The sequence below is a fragment of the Leucopleurus acutus genome, assembly GCF_964270905.1.
Source record: "Leucopleurus acutus genome assembly, chromosome: 1".
In the NCBI taxonomy this organism is placed as follows: Eukaryota; Metazoa; Chordata; class Mammalia; order Artiodactyla; family Delphinidae; genus Leucopleurus; species Leucopleurus acutus.
In genome coordinates, this window is record NC_139142.1 from 163,114,609 (window position 1) to 163,132,303 (window position 17,695).

A 17,695-nucleotide genomic window follows, 5' to 3' on the forward strand; every position below is an offset into this window, starting at 1 on the left:
ACCTTATCATTTTGATACTTGCAGAGTCTATAATCTACAGTTCCTCTTTTATTCCTGATATTGGTAATCAGTGCCTTTCTTCTTTTTTTCTTTTTCAGTATAGTTAGGGGTTGGTCTTGGTATAGATCTTTTCAAACAGTCAGCTCTTCGTTTCATTGATGTTCTCTGTTGTTTTTCTGTTTCAGTTACATTGGTTTCTGCCCTTTATTGTTTCCTTTCTTTTACTTGCTCTGGGATTATTTTGCTCTTATTTTTCTACTTTCTTGAGATGTAGTTTAGATTTATGATTTCAGATTTTTCTAAGGTAAGCATTTTATTGCTATAACTTTTCCTCTCACCATGGCTTTATCTGTGTGCCACAAATTTTGATATGTTATATTTCATTTTCATTAAGTTCAATGTATGTTTTTCTTTCCCTTAAAACATCTTCTTTGAGCTCCTAAATTATTTAGAAGTGTTTTTATCTATTTTCCAAATGTTTGGAAATGTTCTTTTCATCTTTATGTTTTGGATCTCCAGCTTGATTCCTTTGGTCAGAGAACACAGTCTGCATTGTTTCAATTATTTTAAATTTGTTGAAGCTTGCTTATGGCTCAAGATGTGGTCTGTCTTGATATATATTTTATCAGCATTGGAAAATAATACGTATTCTGCTGTTAATGGATGGGGAGTATTCTATAAATGTCAATTCTGTGTTGTTGGTTGATGGTGTTGTTGAACTCTTCAGTGTCTTGGCTGCTTTTCTGTCTAGTTGTTTAATCAACTGTTGAGAAAGGAGCATTGAAACCTTGAATTATAATTATAGTTTTGTCTAATTCTCCTTTCAGATCTATCAGTTTTTGCTTCATATAATTTGCAGTTCTGTTCTTTGATACATACGTGTACAAGAGTGCTATGATTTTTTGATGTATTAACATTTTTATCATCGTATCCCTCTATGTCCCTGGTTATTACCTTTCCTCCAATTACTACTTTATCTGATATTGTTAATATAGATACTCCTGCTTTCTTTCAATTAATATTTGTGTGGTATATCTTTTCCATCTTTTGAGTTTATATCTACCATATTCATTATATTTTAAGTGAGTTATTATGAACAGCATACAGTTGGGTTACATTTTTTAATCCACTCTGACCATCTTTCTTTTAATTAGTATATATGACAATTATATAACATTTAATGTTATTGATAAGTTAGGGCTAACTCTTCCATTTTATTGTTTGTTCTCGCTCCCTTTTTTAATCTCTGTTTTATTTTTCCTGTCTCCTTGTTAGTGGATTTGTTTTAGAATTCTATTTTTATTTCTTTATAAGATCTTGAGTGTATCTCTATGTATATATTTTTCCATGTTGTAGGTATTACATTTTATATACATAACTTATTATAATCTACTGGTGTCACATTTTTACCAGTTCAAGCGAAGTATAGAAAACTTACCTCCCTGTACATCCATTTACCTTCTCATTTATTATAAAATTAGCTTAAATATTTACATGAAGCATAACACACAATTGTATAATTTTTGATTCAACTCTCAAACATAATTTTAATAATTCAAGAGGAAAAGAAAAATCTATTGTCTGTATCTATATTTTTACTCTTTTGTTGTTCTTTCTCCCTTTCTTATATTTCAGCATTGCTTATTTTATTAGCTAATTTGTTTTTAGAGGATTTCCTTTAGCCATCCTTTTAAGGTAGGTCTGGTGGCAACAAATTCTGAAAATTTTACTTCCTATAAGAATGTCTTTATTTTCCCTTCATTCTTGAAGGCTATTTTTTCTGTATTTAGAGTATTAGGTTGGTAGTTCTTTTTTTTTCAAACTTGAAGAATGGTGTTCTATTTTATTATGGCCCCTATTGTTTTTGATGAGATCTCTGCTGCCAGTAGAATTATTTTTCCACTATAGTGCTGTTACCCTAAAGTTTCTCTCACACCAGTTTCAAGATTTTTAATTTGTCTTTAGTTTTCAGAAAGCTTGTTATTATCTGTCTGGTTAGGTTTCCTTGGGTTTAGCTATTTGGGATTTGCTCAGCTTATTGTATTTGTAGATTAATGTCTTTTGCAACGTTTAAGGCATTTTCAGCCATTACTTCTTTGAATACTTTTTCAGGTTCTCTTCTTTTTGGACTCTGCTGGAATGAATATTAGATCTTTTGTTATAATCCCACAGGGTCTTGATGTTCTGTTCATTGTTTTAATCTATTTTCACTCTGTTATTCAGACTGAATAATTTCTGTTGTTCTGTTTTCAAGATCACTGATTCTTTCCCATGTTCCTTCCATTCTGCTGTTGAGCCCACCCATTGAATTTTTTATTTAGATTTTTTTTTTGTATTTATTAGTTCTAAACTTTCCATTTGGCTCCTCTTTATATGTTCTGTTTCCTTGTTGAGACTTTCTGTTTCTTTGTCAAGTTTTATATTTCCGTTATTGTATTTCTCACTTCTACAGTTTCCTTTGATTCTTCTTTATACTCCTTATTTTTTTGCTGAGATTTTCCATTTCTTTATTGAGACATTCAATTATTTTTGTCATGTGTGTCCATAATTACTCAGTGGAACACTTACATGGTGTCTGCTTTCAAATCCTTCTCAGATAATTCTAGCATCTGTGTTAAATTGCTGTTGGCGTCTATCAATTGCCTTGGTTCTTGGTAAAATGAGTGATTATCTATTGAAATCTGAACATTTTGGATAATATACTATGAGATATGGGTCTTATTAAAATCTTCTGTTTGAACTGGGCTCCTATGACACCACTCAGACAGGAGAAGAAGGAATCTTGTTACTGCCACATGTGGGTGAAAGTCTAGCCTCCCTGTTGAGCTCTGTTGACACCCATGGTGCTGAGGGCTCCTTGTTACTGCTGGGCATTGGTAAGTGTTTTAGCTTCCTGCTAGGCCTTCACTAGTACTGCTCTGGGTGGAAGCAGCATGGGTACCTTGTTATTGGTCTCCACAAAAACTGGTAAGGAGTCGTCTTGTTACCAAGAGTTGTGTTTGGAAGTCCAGGCTCCCTACATGGTCCCCACTGGTATCAATGGGTAGGAGACCTCATTATTGTACATTGGAGATGAAAGTTCAGGCTCTATTCTGCCTTCCCTGATGCTTCCTTAGCATGAGGGAAAGAAGGGGATTTCGGACATCACAATTAGGTCTTATGAGAGTAAAAATCTAGGTTTACCACGCTTCTGTTGGCAAAATGAGGGTAGGACTACTGTTTTGTCTGTGGGGTTTGGTTGGAATAGAGCTATTATAATTTAAAACTTGTCTTTTTTTGTGAGGTTGCTCCTTGTCTCATCATTTGGATAAAGAGAACAAACTCTTATTAGGGACTTTTTGTCTGCACTTATTAGCAATTCCAGGCTGTCAGCTTCAGAAAACCCAGGGAACATACCACCATATTGGCCATTAGGTCCCAATCTGGTCTGGCTTCTTCTCTCCATATTTCATCCACATTTCCTTATGTTTCTTTAATATATAATATCCAGGGAGAACTATGAAGAGGAAAAGGGAGAAATAGTTCTGTATCTCTCCAGAAGTGGGAGTCCCTGAATATGCATTTTGATTCTCTAACTCATCAGAATTCCTACACATTTGGGCAAATAAGTGAGAGATATAATTAAACTATTGTAAGCCTTCTTAATTTATAAAAAATATATGTAAATGTACATAACATATAAATATGTAGCATATTAATATGTATAATATATAACTTAATAATATATTATACATTGTATATTATGTATTAATTTTATATATTTATATTATACTTTACATTTATTTATAAATATGAATGACAAAGGAAATGATATTTGTTTAAAATTATTAAAATGCACTGACATGATAATTATGGTTTAATTCATATATAAAACTTTTGAATGGGAGACCAACATGGCGGGATAGGAAGATTCTGAACCCACCTCCTCTCATGGACACACCAAATCTATAGCTATAAATGGATCATTTCTCTCTGAAAAAGATTTGAAAACTAGATGACCTGCTTCACCACAACAAAAGATTAAAGGACCACATCAAGAAGGGCAGGGAAGTTTGAGACAGAGTGTTGGCAAGAGCTCTCCCTGACCACCAGCATGGCAACACACAGTAAGGAGGGAATCTCATCAGTCCAGTGTTTCTACAGGAGGAGTGAGGGGTTGGTGCTCCACATGTACCCATCACCTGGGATCTACACCAGAGACACAAGCCCTTAAGATGTCTGGCTTAGAAAACCAACAGGGCTTATGTCTAAGGGACCCATAGTGCTGTAGGAATCTGAACCTTCCCTTTTAAAGGGCTCACATATGGTCTTACCCACCCTGAGACCCAGAGAAAAAATAGCAGCTTGAAATGTGCCTAGAGTATATGAGAAAGAGACCCATTTGCTAATCTAAAAGCATGTGCTGGAGGAACAGCGGCCAGTTGAAACTCACCCCAGAGATGGAGGTGCTGGCAGATGCCACTACTGCCCTCTCCACATACCCTGCTAGCACAGGCGGTTAAGCTTAGAAGCATCACCCTCCTGCTGCCTCGCTAAGATGGACAGGGGCAGGTGGTCATGGCGCTATCCCCCACCCTGCTGAAGCCAGAGAACACAGGCAGTTGCAACACTCCTGCTCCCTGGCTGGGGCTGGCACGTGAGAGTGGTCCAGGCATTCTCCCACTCCCAGCCTAACTTCAGCACATGCACACGAGCAACACACTCTACTGCTGCATTGCTGAAACCCACGGGCGTGCACAGTCAAGACATTTTTCTGCCGCCTTTTGGAAGCCAGAGAGGGTGCCCTGCTTCCTACACTCTACAGCTGCCTTGCTAAAGCCAGTGGGTGTATGTGATTTACACAGGGAACAGTTTATTGATTGGCTGATTGATTGATTGGTTGATTTCTACTATATTCTCCACACATTCTAGATGTTCTATACAATAATATAAATATGAATCAGACAGATGCATGGGCCTTATTTACAATATAAGACTATAAACACTATTAAGGATCAAAGCAAATTAAATGAATATGTGAAGATTTATATTTAGGGAAGAAATTTCAATAAGAGATAGAGTTATCAAAACAGTCATTTGGTGGAAATTAAGACGAGCTTTTAAAATTGATCTATCTTATTTGGTTGGATGTTGAGGAGTTGGAAGATGATTTTAGATATAGGAAATTGCTTGTATGAATAAAGACTTGGAAACACATTTAGCCTGGTACGTTTGAATGGTCACAACAAGAACAGCCTGACAACTTGACTGTAAGTAGGAAAGTTCCAAATCTGTGAGTGACTGGAGCAGGCTCTACAGTGAAGGGAAGGCAGGGCCTTATTAGGGGAAGACTGACCCTGTTGTTTACTCCTGGACTTCTGCCAACTGGACCCTTTAAGAATGTCCCATTCACCGATACTCACATTGCATTAATAAGCAAGGGCAAGTTCTTGCAAGCTACTGAATTTGAGATGGAATTTGAAATGGAATAGTAAAAATTATGTTTTAGAGAAACTGTTAGCATTGCCAATTTGGATGGTTTTGCAATAGAGATTGCAGCAACCCAGGTGTGAAGCAACCTATCTCAGTTCGTGCTCAATTTTCCCACCATGTTTCACCATCTTTTTCAGTATCCACAATAAGGTGGAGTTAAAATTTGTTGATCGCTTTTATTTTGCAGTCCATTCTGCGAGATTGTATCCATGTGTTTTCTCATTCGATATTCACAACCTCACAAGATATAATAATATCTTGAGATATTATTATTGTCATTATGTGAGGTGAAGGGGATATTCCAAGGTCCCCTGGTCAGGATTAAAACTCAGGCTCTTGGGCTTCCCTGGTGGTGCAGTGGTTGGGAGTCTGCCTGCTGATGCAGGGGGCACGGGTTCGTGCCCCGGTCCGGGAGGATCCCACGTGCTGCGCAGCGGCTGGGCCCGTGGGCCATGGCCGCTGGGCCTGTGGGTCCGGAGCCTGTGCTCCACGGCGGGAGAGGCCACGGCAGTGAGAGGTCGGCATATGGCAAAAAAAAAAAAAAAAAAAAAAAACTCAGGCTCTTGACATTGTACAGCATGGTCACCTCAGTACCTACCATGGTGACAGCGGAGTCAAAGGCACTTGGTGTTCTTGCTGACTTGAGCTTGTGTTATGACTGGGCAGCTCTTACCTTCCTTTGTTCAACTGCTTTATCACCCACCATTCAGCCTGTAAAATATAACAATTTAATGGTGTGGTGCTGTGGAATCACGATTCATATTTCTTCTCTTTCCTTTCCATTCATGCTATGTCCCACCAGACCTGCAGCTTAGGGTACTGAGAGCCTGAAGAGCATGGAGCAGCTCGTAACAGTTAGTGGACAATTAAGAAACTGGCCTCTGATTCCTGTCCCAAGCTAAAACGTAACCACGCTGCTGATTACCCATTTTTATTGTTTATGGCGAGGCAGGTGGATGAACAGCTCTGCCTGATTTATGAAGTGCTTGCCTTCTATAAATCACAGAGTAGAAACCCAGCACGCTGCTAATCCTAATTGGTTAAGTCCTAAGTAGGGAGTGATTAGGAAGTCTTCGGGAAAGAAGGCACCTCATGCAAATGAGAAAGATATACAGTTCCTTGGGAGGAAGTTTCCCCTGCTCACAATATATGGTCCAGGTTTGATGTTCATTCCTGTTGCCCCCTTTTGTCTCTCATTGGTCAACCCCTGTGATCTTCCACTTGTGAATAAACTGGAGGGAGGTAGGGGAGATGATGAGGGAGCACAAACATGGTAGAAAGAGTACTGTTTTCCCACTTACTCTCTCCGTTCATGTCCACCTGGATTAATTTTTGAAATTAATAAAGCATTCACCATGGTGAAGGGGAGCTATGTAATATGACTTACTGTGCTGTTAGAGTGGGAAACATTAGGGATTTGGACTTTTACCTACCTGAATTCCATCCCCACTCTTTCCTGGGCATAACTGACATGACATTCTCAGTCAATGACAGCCATCTCTGGTTTTTCACTTTGAGCTTAAAGGACCCTGACAGTGTTAAATATATGAGGCTGTCCCTATCCTGTGATTGGACATCTTCCAGTGGACTTAGAAATGCAGACTCTTCTGGCCAAGGAAGAAGGGAGCCCACAGATTTTACAGATTTTCTTCCCCCATCTCGAGGTAGTGGTTGAGAACACAGGTTGCTATGTATGCAACACGTTGAAAGGAACAGGGACTCTTGAGATTAAAACTCAGTGAAGATAACCTCCACCCTCCTTTTCCAACCAATTGTAAATGTTCCTTTCTTTGGGTAACTTCTTTTCTATTCTCCCCCTCCTTTCTCTTCACCTCCTTGTTCTACTTCCCTTCTCCCCCTTTCCCCCCCTTTTTCCTTCCCTCCTTCCCTCTCTTTCCTTTCTCCTCCATGTCTTCTGGGAACTCGTGGCAGATGTAGCAGCAACAGCAGCAGCACTTCAGAACTGGATGATGAGCCTCCCTGCCTGGAGGAGATTGACTATGGTACCGACAGCAGCTCGGACCAGGAAGGGAGCTTCTCCGAGCTGGACCGGCAGATCCAGGAATGCGCTTTCCACAGGGATGAAGGAGAGGAAGAAGAGGAGGGATCAGGGCAGGGAAGAAAAGCCATCCCATAACCCTGAGGTTCATAGCAAGTTCTGTGCCTCTAACCATTGGATTAGCTGCCATGTTGTTGCTTTACCATCACACACACACAATGTTGGCACAGAAAGCCAGCCCATGCGAGGTCAGCATCCCTACATCCAGATTTTCTTCTAGTTTCATTATGCATAGAGAGTGGCTACTTCTTTTTTTTTTAAATTAATTAGTTTTATTTTTGGCTGTGTTGGGTCTTCACTGCTGCGTGCGGGCTCTCTCAAGTTGCAGTGAGCGGGGGCTACTCTTTGTTGCAGTGCGTGGGCTTCTCACTGCGGTGGCTTCTCTTGTTGCGGAGCACAGGCTTTAGGCACGCGGGCTCAGTAGTGGTGGCTCGCAGGCTCAAGAGTGCAGGCTCAGTCAGTAGTTGTGGCGCATGGGCTTAGTTGCTCCATGGCATGTGGGATCTTCCCGGACCAGGGCTTGAACCCGTGTCTCCTGCATTGGCAGGAGGATTCTTAACCACTGCACCACTAGGGAAGTCCCCAGAGTGGCTACTTCTTCATTACAGCATTTTACATATATAGATAGGTGGCTATGTGCATGCTGTCATTATGATAGAATGGGAGATACTCAAGATGACTGTGGATCCTCTGAAGACTGTTCCGAGCTCTTCTCCATTCCTATGCTTGAAACTGGAGTGGACTGGAAGTAGCAGGAGTTGGACTTGCTTTGTGTCTTCTCAGCCAGAATTCTAAGTGGTTGTTTAAGTCGTTCTCTATATGAGGGTTATCACTTCCTGTTGTCTCCCTCTTATAGCATCTGAGCCTCTCAGCCCAAACCATGAGCCCCACTGAGACTCTGAGGGTGTTGGCAGGGTCTTCCCTTGCTGGGTGATTGAACATAAAAGGCTGTACAACCAAGTAATCATCCTTGGTCTGTTGGAACAGTATACATTTTGCAGATATAGAATCTGCAGAAAATCCCCTTGTAAGGGAAGGGGGACAGTAGTGAATAAGACATGGCCTCTCGTCTTTACAAATTTGAAAATCTATGATATTCATAATCTTGGGAGGCAGCAATTCATTCATTTCAGACTCAGATAGATGTGGCTCATATCCTGGATCTGGCTTTCACTTATTATGAGCACGGAGGAAAGTAATTAAATCTCTCTAAACCACAGTTCAGTGGAGATGAGCATATCTATATCATAGAGTTATTATGAAGATGAAACAAGATAACATGTAAAAGTATACAGTTTGGCACACTGAAGACAATAATAATGGCTTATTTTTTTCCATAACGCAGGCAGAACATTCTATGGAGTTATTCTCACAGTTAACATTCTATGGGGTCACGTGGTTGAGTCACTCTCTCTTCCTAGAGGGGATCAGGGCAGGAGGTTCTAGGGGGCTGGCATAGCTTAAACCAAGTGAAAATGGAGCAAGGCCCTTCAACAGACAGATGGAAACAGTTTGAAAGTGTGAAGGATGATATGTACAGGGCCCAGGCAGAAAGGATGAGAAGAAGCATGGAAGGCAGATTAGAATGGAAGATAAAATGGAGATAATATGTTAAAGCAAATGTATGTTGGTCCAGATGCCACATGTATTTAGTTAGCATTAGGTTTGGCTATGAGAGATGGAAAATCCAAAACAGCAGTAGCCTTTGTAAGATAGAAGTCTGTTTATCTTTCATGTGGAATTCCAGATATAGGCATACCAGAGCAGGTATCACGAGTGCCTGATGTCAGGTACTCAGCTTCAGCGGCTTTCTAGCCACCCCCCACCCCCGTGTGTTACTTCTACTCTTGCTCTAAGAGAGCTGCTGAAGCATCAGGCTTTGCATCTACATCCCAGTCAGCAGTAAGAAGGACAGAAATAGAAGATCATGTTCTCCATATTTCCAAAACAATGCATACTGCTTCTGCTTAATCCCACCATCCAGAAAGTGGTCCTGTGAACACAGGTAGCTGCAAGGGAGGATGGAAAATGTAGTCTTTATTTCAGGTAGGCAAGGCTAAAGATTTGACATTTTAATCTTAAGGGAAAAGAAAATAATGCATATTGAGGTTCAAAAACATGCCAAAGAGACTTTTCCTGATGTACCTACCACCACCAAGAGATCTTGGGAACAGAATAATTTCAGAGAAAACTCAGCAGAAAGAGTTTAGCCTCAGAAAAAAATGTTTTGCCATAATTTAGCCCCAAGGCATACAAGAAAGTTATATGTGCTGTGATTTGGGAAGTTGACATTATTATTATTGTTGTTGCTGTTATTGTTATTATTATTGATAGTCCCTTATTTTTCAACTCCTTTTCAAATTGCTTTGCTATCACTCAGAAATCACAATTCATTCTTTGTATTAAGGCATTCAGATTTCTGTAACATAATGAGAGTTTTGAGGGAAATAACAAAGACACTGAACTCAAATCCAGGCTGAAAGCGTCTCTTAACTTCTCCCATATTCAATATTTCCGTTCTTAAATAGAGGATGGCATAATGCTTCTGTGGGTTTTTTTTTTCATTGTCTTGAGGCTCAAGAAGATAATATTGTTGAAAACGTAAATGGTGAGAAGAATGGAAATAATACTAACTCATCGTCAATTTTCATTTGAGCTCAAAATTGCTTATTTACCATGTTTCTGAGAATGTGACCAGGGCAGGTAAATATCTATGTGATGTGCTCAGGAAAAGCCAGAAACATGGACTGTTTATTGATTTGTCTATGTAACAAATATATATTAAGTACCTGCTATGTGTCATGCTCTTTACTAAGCTCTAAAGCTGCAGAGAAAAAAGACTCACTGTGTCCTGAAGTTGGTCAAAGTTCAGTGGGAGAGATGAACAATAAACATTTTATTTTAACACAGTGGCACACGGCTTTATGGAGCTGTGCAGAGGATGATACAGAATCACCTCATCTAATGGAGGCAGTGATGGTGGGAAAAGTCCACCAAAAGAAAATGATAACTTAGGTGATTTTGGAAGGATATGTAAGTTTCCTGGTTAAAAAGAAGAGGACAGACTTGCTAAGAAGTGGGAAGAGTTTATGCAAAGACCCCAGGGTAGGGTGATAGCTTGAAATAAAATATTCAGTGTGAACTGATTTAAAACACGTGCTTTTATGTGGGGAAAGGAGGAGAGTGACAGAAGATGAAATTGACAAGATAGACATCCATCAGATCAACAACACTTGTCATGTGTTGATGAAAGGTTGAACTTTATTCTGAATGTGCTGGGAGGAGACAAAGATATTCAGCAGAGGCATAGCCAGGACTGAGGTCGGCATGTATGCATCAGTCCTGCTGCACCACATCTTTATGACTGATTGATTGGCACCCTTGCTATGCTGGTTGTTCAGTGGTCTGAGAAGTACACTGGGTATAAAATTATCATATTTGAAGAGCAGCAGGTTTGGGGTGAGGTGAGAGATAAGGAGTGTAGTTGAATACTGGGGTCTATGAGATGTCCAGTTGGAAAGGACTCCTAGAATCCAGAGGTATATCAGGAAAGGAAGTAGAAGATGAGCTCCACCCAGCAAGCTTGGGGACCTGGGTGGAAGTCTTGAGCCACTGAGCCCAGGCACCAGCCAACTGTGAAGGAGTTTGCTTGGAGGGAACAGAAGAGTGGGGGGGAGCAGACTTTCCTCTCTTCCTGCTAGGACAGAAGGCCATTCTGTGTCACACCTCACCGATCTTCAGTCTCGGGGTGGGGGAGGCTCATCACAAGTCACCTAAAGATAGTCACAGGAGCAGTTCTTCCAGCCCGGACAGACATGTCTCTTGCTGGCCAAACCACTATGGTCAATTTTCCTGCAAAACGTTCTACCCAACTCCGAGCCAAATGTTAATACTCAAGAATTCCCGGGAGTTGTAAGCTCTAATGGGAAGCAGTTGTGCTTCAAAATGTGCAAAGGAAGTGCATCTAGAGAGGTGATGTGGGGTCCAGGCCACGTGCACGGCTGTCCTGTGCCAGCTGTTGTCCAATGCTCTGCATAGCAGGGCTAGAGCAGGGGACCATTTTCACACCCAGGATAATCATCATGGGTAGAGAAGCACAAGGCTTCTCGTGATCCCTTAAGGACCATGCTTCCATGATGCTTTAAGGATGGAATCTGCTGTCCCTCCATGACACTTCCCTGTGCTAGAGACTCTTTGGATCCTTTATAGATTCAAATCCTGCCCATCTGCAGTCTCTACAGTTTGCCATGGGACATAACCTCATTTTATCTCATCCTACTGGTGAGTGTGGATGAACACGCACAAAAATACATGCACACACACACCACTTCTTGAGCCACACATCTACCTAAGTGCCCTTTTTGATTTTTCGAACCTGTTGACACTTTCCCTCTGTCTCTGATAAGCTTCTCCCATTATCTCATTTGGGGGTGTCAAGACCCAATTCAGATATCACTTTTCTTACGTAAAACCTTTCCTAGTCACCCCATTAAATTAAAGTTATATAATTTCTTTTCTGTGCCCCAATGCACCTTTTATACATTCCTTTTATAGCATGCTTATGCTTGCCATTTACAACTTTATTTATGTGTTTTTTTACAGCTCCAACCCCACTAGCCAATGAATAGAGAATTCTAAGATGCATGGAGCTGCCTATTATCTTTCTATGTCTCCCCTCACCTGACACATTAAAGTTTCTCAAAAATGTATCTTCCACCTAGCCTCAAAACTGGACATCCAACGTCTCAATGAAATTCCATATATTTCCCTTAAATTCCTCCATTTTCCATCTCATATCAGAGCTTGTGTTATAGGAAGGGAAATTGGTTTCATTAAAGTGGCATCTAGCACAAGTATAGCCTAGCCTCGGAAGACTGTTTCCCATGTGAGGCAAGCTTCTTAAGGAGCAGGGTGGCCTTGTCCTTGTTTAGACTGTGCAAATATTTCGATAGAGAAGTGAGAATAGAGGAACAGAGTCTCTGAGAGTCTATGCCTTCAGTGTTCACCAAGGTGCTGTGGACACACAGGCTCATTTTGTTGAGAACTGACACATGACTCCATGTGCATTGTGCCAACTTGGCTGCCTGCGTGCTTCTTTCAGTACCACCCATTGGCTCCACTTCCCTCTGGGTTTCCAGGAAAAGGATTCCGAGCCACAAAGAACAATTGAACGTACCTGATCCTTGAGTTACAAGCTCGCATTGAGCCTTGCCAACATAAGTAAGGTCACGTTACACCCCGAGGGGAGGAGTTCTCACCCACGGTTTCCATTGTCCGGCCTGAGCAACTGACCTGTAGAGTCAATTTCACATTCCGAGGGGAGCCTCTGCCCTCTGCCAAGAAAAGGAGCTTCCATGAAGTGTCTGACACGAGTCATCCTCGTTAGGGACCCAGGACAGAGACCTGTGTGGTGCACCTGAACATTTGCATCCTCATCAGAGTGATGGACTCATTGGCCCTGTTGGTACAACCCGCCCCTGCCCCCTAAAGGCTCTAGTCTTGGAAAGACACACGACAGTGTAGCCTGGGTACTAACCGTGCGAGCTTTTTTAGACAAAGATAATTCATGAGGTCCGGAGTCTGCTGCTGTCTCCCCAACAGATGTCCTCTTCTGTTTGTGTTGTAATTTGGTTCTATGTGTGCTGCATACCCAACTGATTCTTGATAAAAAGTGCTGTTTAGAAAAAAAGGAACTGCTAAAAGGAAATGTTTAGGTAAAAATGGATTATATTACAGCCTTTCTGTACCTAATAATAAAAAAGATTCAACTGTATACAACTTAAGATTATCTGTTACAAGCATTTCAACACAATAGAAGTGAAATTGAGCTTGATTCACACACACACACACACACACACGCACACACACAATATAGGTCCAGGGCTTTCAGAAGAAGAAGATCAGAATTTGCCTAAGATTACACAGCTAGTAAGTAGCAAGATGGTGAATTTGACGCAGGCAGTCTGACAGCTGAGCCTGCACCACAAGGACAAGTGCCTCTTCAAAGACTCTTCAGGGCCTTTCAGAGGCCAAGGAGCAATTCTCTCTCTCTAGGAAGATGTATTATTGTTATTTTTGTTGGTTTCAATATTTGAGTCAAATATAAACAACTCATGCTGGACATCCCTGTATAATATCCCCTTTAACCTCAAACTGCACAAGTTCCATGTCAGAGCCTCATTATCTCCTCCCAGAGAAGTCTTTACCTCCCAGTTTCCTGAACTGGATCATCTCGATGAGAATCTGTTTCTGTGTGTGCCTGATGCACGGCTCAATGTCTGACTGAGGCAGTCACTTCATGCTTCACTCCGTGGGTGAATTCACCAGTCTTGTCAAGCCTACTCTTAGCTTTGCTTAGAATCTGCTGCTCTTTCTTCTTGGTCCATTTCTCACCTGGATTTCAGCAATGGTCTCCTCACTACTGTCCTCATCGTTGGAGGCTCTGCCTCCTCTCCAGCCCTTTATTCTCACGTAGACATAACATTTGGAATGAAAATCTATTTCTGCTGCGTACAACCTTTCACTGGCCTCCTATTGTCCAAAGGATAAAATGCTAATGGAACTTGGCACTTGAGCCCTTCCCGATCCGGCTACTGGCTCACTGTCCAGTCTCCTCTCTTAACACAAGCCCATACTCAGGTCCTAAAAAATCACTTCCGGTTTCCAGAAAGCACTTTATTCTCTCTGCTTCCATCTATGTGTGTTCATTCACTGTGTGCTTAAATGTATTCTCCTCCAAGTAGTCTTACATGATCTGATTCTGAGTTCCCATAGTGCCTTGTAGGAACCCTGTCATAGCTTTTGTTGCAAGGTTTTGCCTGTGGAGTTTTCTGTTCCCCCCACCAGACTAGAGATTCCTGGAGGACAGGGATTATTTTGTTCACTGCTGTATCCTGAGGGCCTAGCACCCTGCCCAAGATACGGTGGACCTTCATTAAATACGCATTGAATGATCAAGTTCTTCATTTCCATTCCAAACATCTCCCAAGAATGACCTCCTACCCGTTGTCTCAGTAACCTATTAAAAATGGATAACAGAGCTGCAGGAAAGTAGGGCACACATGTGTCCAGCAAACTCGGAGCAGCATCGAGGAAGCATCCGGGAAAAATCTCCCTCAGCCCCTGGTCCGCGGGGCCTCTTGCTCTGTAATTTTCCAGAAGCAGCTTCCTTTTTTCCTCCAATGGCCTGTAGAGGTCAGAAAAGGGCCTTGGTTTCCAATCGTGGACTGTCCTCTGCCTCAATTAGCATTCACCCCCGGTATCTATAATTAAGCAAACCTAGGCGCTGCACATAGGAGCGGAAATGCATTGAGTTTAATAAAACAGAGTGTAAGGCAACTTTAGATTGACTCCAGCCTTGTTTATTCTTGCACACTTGTAATTCTGTTTCGGTATATTCCCAGTCAAAGAGACCATTGTCCTGGGAACTGAAGCGTGTCCCTTCTTTCCTACCGCAGCCCATCCGAGGAGGCAAGCAGTACCAGCTTACTGCTCCCGGCTCATGGCAAAAAAATACATATATATTTTTGTATTTCTTAAAGCGAAACAATAACAAACTGGAGAGTGTGTGAGTACCATGAGAGGATCTCCCACTGATGTTCTAGCTTTTTGGTATTCTTCATGAATGTAAGTGCGTTCTGAGTCCAGAAAAATATATATATATAAATATAAAATAAAAATGGAGAAGGCACTCTGATCACTCCTAGCATTTAGGAACCACTGATTTTGTCCCATAAATTGTTCCCTAGTGCATAAGAAAGAGCATGAGACTGAAAAGAGTCCATGGTTTGGGGTCCAACTCTGTCACTTTCATGGAGGACTTTGGGGCTGATCCTTTAGTTCTCTGGGTCTCTGTTTCTCCACTGGAGAGTGAGGGGCTGGGCCAGGTGAAATCTAAGGTCATGTCTATCTCTAATATTCATTGCCACTGTGCCAGCTGACCCGTGGGGAATGCAGCAGCCCCTGCGCTGGCCAGGAGGGTGAAGAGGCAGCGTGACGTGGCTCACAGTAGGACTGTGTCCCCAGAGGGCCCGAGGCCAGGCTTGCACAATGATCTTTTCAGAGCCCAGAATGATGCAGTTGATACCCTGCCAATGCCCGGCAGAGTAAAAGCTTCCGAAATCGGGCTAAAAATAAATAATGAAACAAAGTGACAACATAAAGAGGAAGACCTAGAAGTGGTGGGGGATGAATTGAGTCAGCAAACTTGGGGGCGGCATGGGGAGGAATCTAATTTGTTCTCTTCTGCAAGGATGGGCCTGCTAGAGGCTCCAGAGGTGAAAGTGCTCTTGAGAATGGGGGTGTGATGCCACCTGGGAGAGGATACAGGCCATGGAGCAGAGGTGTGACTCCTTCCTCAGGCTCATTTCCTCTCCGCTGCACAATTGATCCGCCCACTCGTCCCTGACTCTTTGTTGGCTGTTCAAAGAGCGAGCTCTTTAACAGTGCCCCTCCTGTCCCTGGACCTCTGCTTGGCCCAGGGCCAGCTGCCCTCATCGACCTTGTCTCTCAGCCTTTGGGGGCCTGCTTCCTCTCTGCACACACTCGGTATTTCAATCAAAGTGGCTTTCCTATCTGGTGAGTCAGGGCGAGATGTATGCAGGAGGGTTAGGTAGGGAAAGGGTACTACTAGTTATTAAGTACATTTCACGTTCCAGCCATGGGGATAGGTGCATTCATGCAACATACAAGGAGACAGGGAGGGGTCTCAGAATAACTACAGGGTAAGTCAGCATGTGAAAATCACCTCTGCACACTTTACTTCTAGTTCTCACAGATGCTAAGGGTAAAGATCCAGATCAGAGGGAATTTTTATCGAAAAAAGGTGCCTTAATGAATTGAGGGGATATGCAAATGTGAACATTGTCGGGGTGAAGGACGAAGAGCTGTCCTTCTGTACATAGATACTAATGGAAGTTTAGGGCTTGTGCGCTGGCAGAAAAGAAGAGGGAGGGAGAGAACTCCCCAACATGGCCAGAAGCCCAAATCCATGGAGAAAAGAAGGCTCGTGAGAAATCTTGACTCAAAAAAAAAAGTGATGGCTAGTGTTCGATTTTAATCCATTTCCTGTTCTGTGAGGTCTAATTTTACTCCATCCCTATGCCCTCAAATCTTTAGTAAAAGATGACCATCCCAAACAGCAATATTTTGAGTAAATGGAAGATGAGATTGTTCATTTTGGATAAAAAGACTATGGGTAGAGGTTGTCCAGGAGAATTCAGTGGAAGCAGGAAATCTGCAAACTTTGCTTCTGGGGCAAATTACAGTTCCCACACTCCAGCTTGGAAGCTTCAGCCATTTTATTTGTCTATGAAAATGGTGATGATAATAGTGATCATAAGAAAAACAAAGTTATCATGGTCCCTTACCATGCACCATTCCTTAGGCTGAGTGTAACACGACATCCCTGTTAGGTAAGTAACTATCGTTATCCCTATTTTGTAGGTGAAGACACAAAGTCCCAGCGAGTGTGTACAAAGTAAGCACCTAGGACAGAGGTCAAGTTAGGGTGTGAGTTGAGTGTTCCCTTCCCTCCCATGTTCCCCGTGGTATAAAATCACCATAAAGGAAGTGATGCTCCTTGGCAGTGTGGTGTCCTTCTTCTTTTATCATCTTGAGGCAAGCTTGTCTTCGTGCTTTCTTCCTCAAATTCAATTAGGAGTGTATCTGTCATTTTCAGCATCTTATTTTCAAACTTCATGAAGACATTCTTTCCCCATGTACCTATTAACCTTAATTTTGCTCCGCCTCCCTTCCATATTTCTAGATGAAAATGCTGTGTGACCTTCTGAAGGAATCTCCCAATGGGTTGATGGTGGTGGGTGGTGACATGTATGTGGAATACATGAAGCACATTCTAATGTTGAGAGCAGTGTTTCTAAAGGCAAAGAACATGAATTTCAAACAGAGGTTAAGTGAACATCAAAGATGAATATGGTCCCATGCAAACAAAATTAGGTTGGGTTTGGGTTTAGCAGGGTTTTCCTTAAGGTGTCTGCTGTGGTCAGGAAATGATTATTCAGGTCTCTATCATACTTATGAGGGTTCTGAACAATGTAAGTTGTTCCCAGTGGCTATATTTTCGTAAGAGCTCTATTTTTCAAGCCTTCTGGAATAAGGGTGTTGGGGTTCATTGTGAGCTTACATTCCAAGATCTCTGAGCAC

The 17,695-nt window shown here is 41.9% G+C and overlaps 1 protein-coding gene across 1 annotated transcript in view; it reads left to right on the top strand.

Annotated features, from left to right (window-relative positions):
• Positions 1-7,729, top strand: part of AGBL1 (AGBL carboxypeptidase 1) — a gene marked incomplete at its 5' end in the record, with an annotated part of 781,776 nt that extends 774,047 nt beyond the window's left edge. Inside the window, one exon of the mRNA XM_082857818.1 lies at positions 7,405-7,729. Coding sequence (XP_082713944.1) covers positions 7,405-7,609 — 205 coding nt within the window. The 3' untranslated portion in view covers positions 7,610-7,729. The remainder of the gene's footprint in view (positions 1-7,404) is intronic.
• Between the last annotated feature and the right edge of the window lie 9,966 nt (positions 7,730-17,695).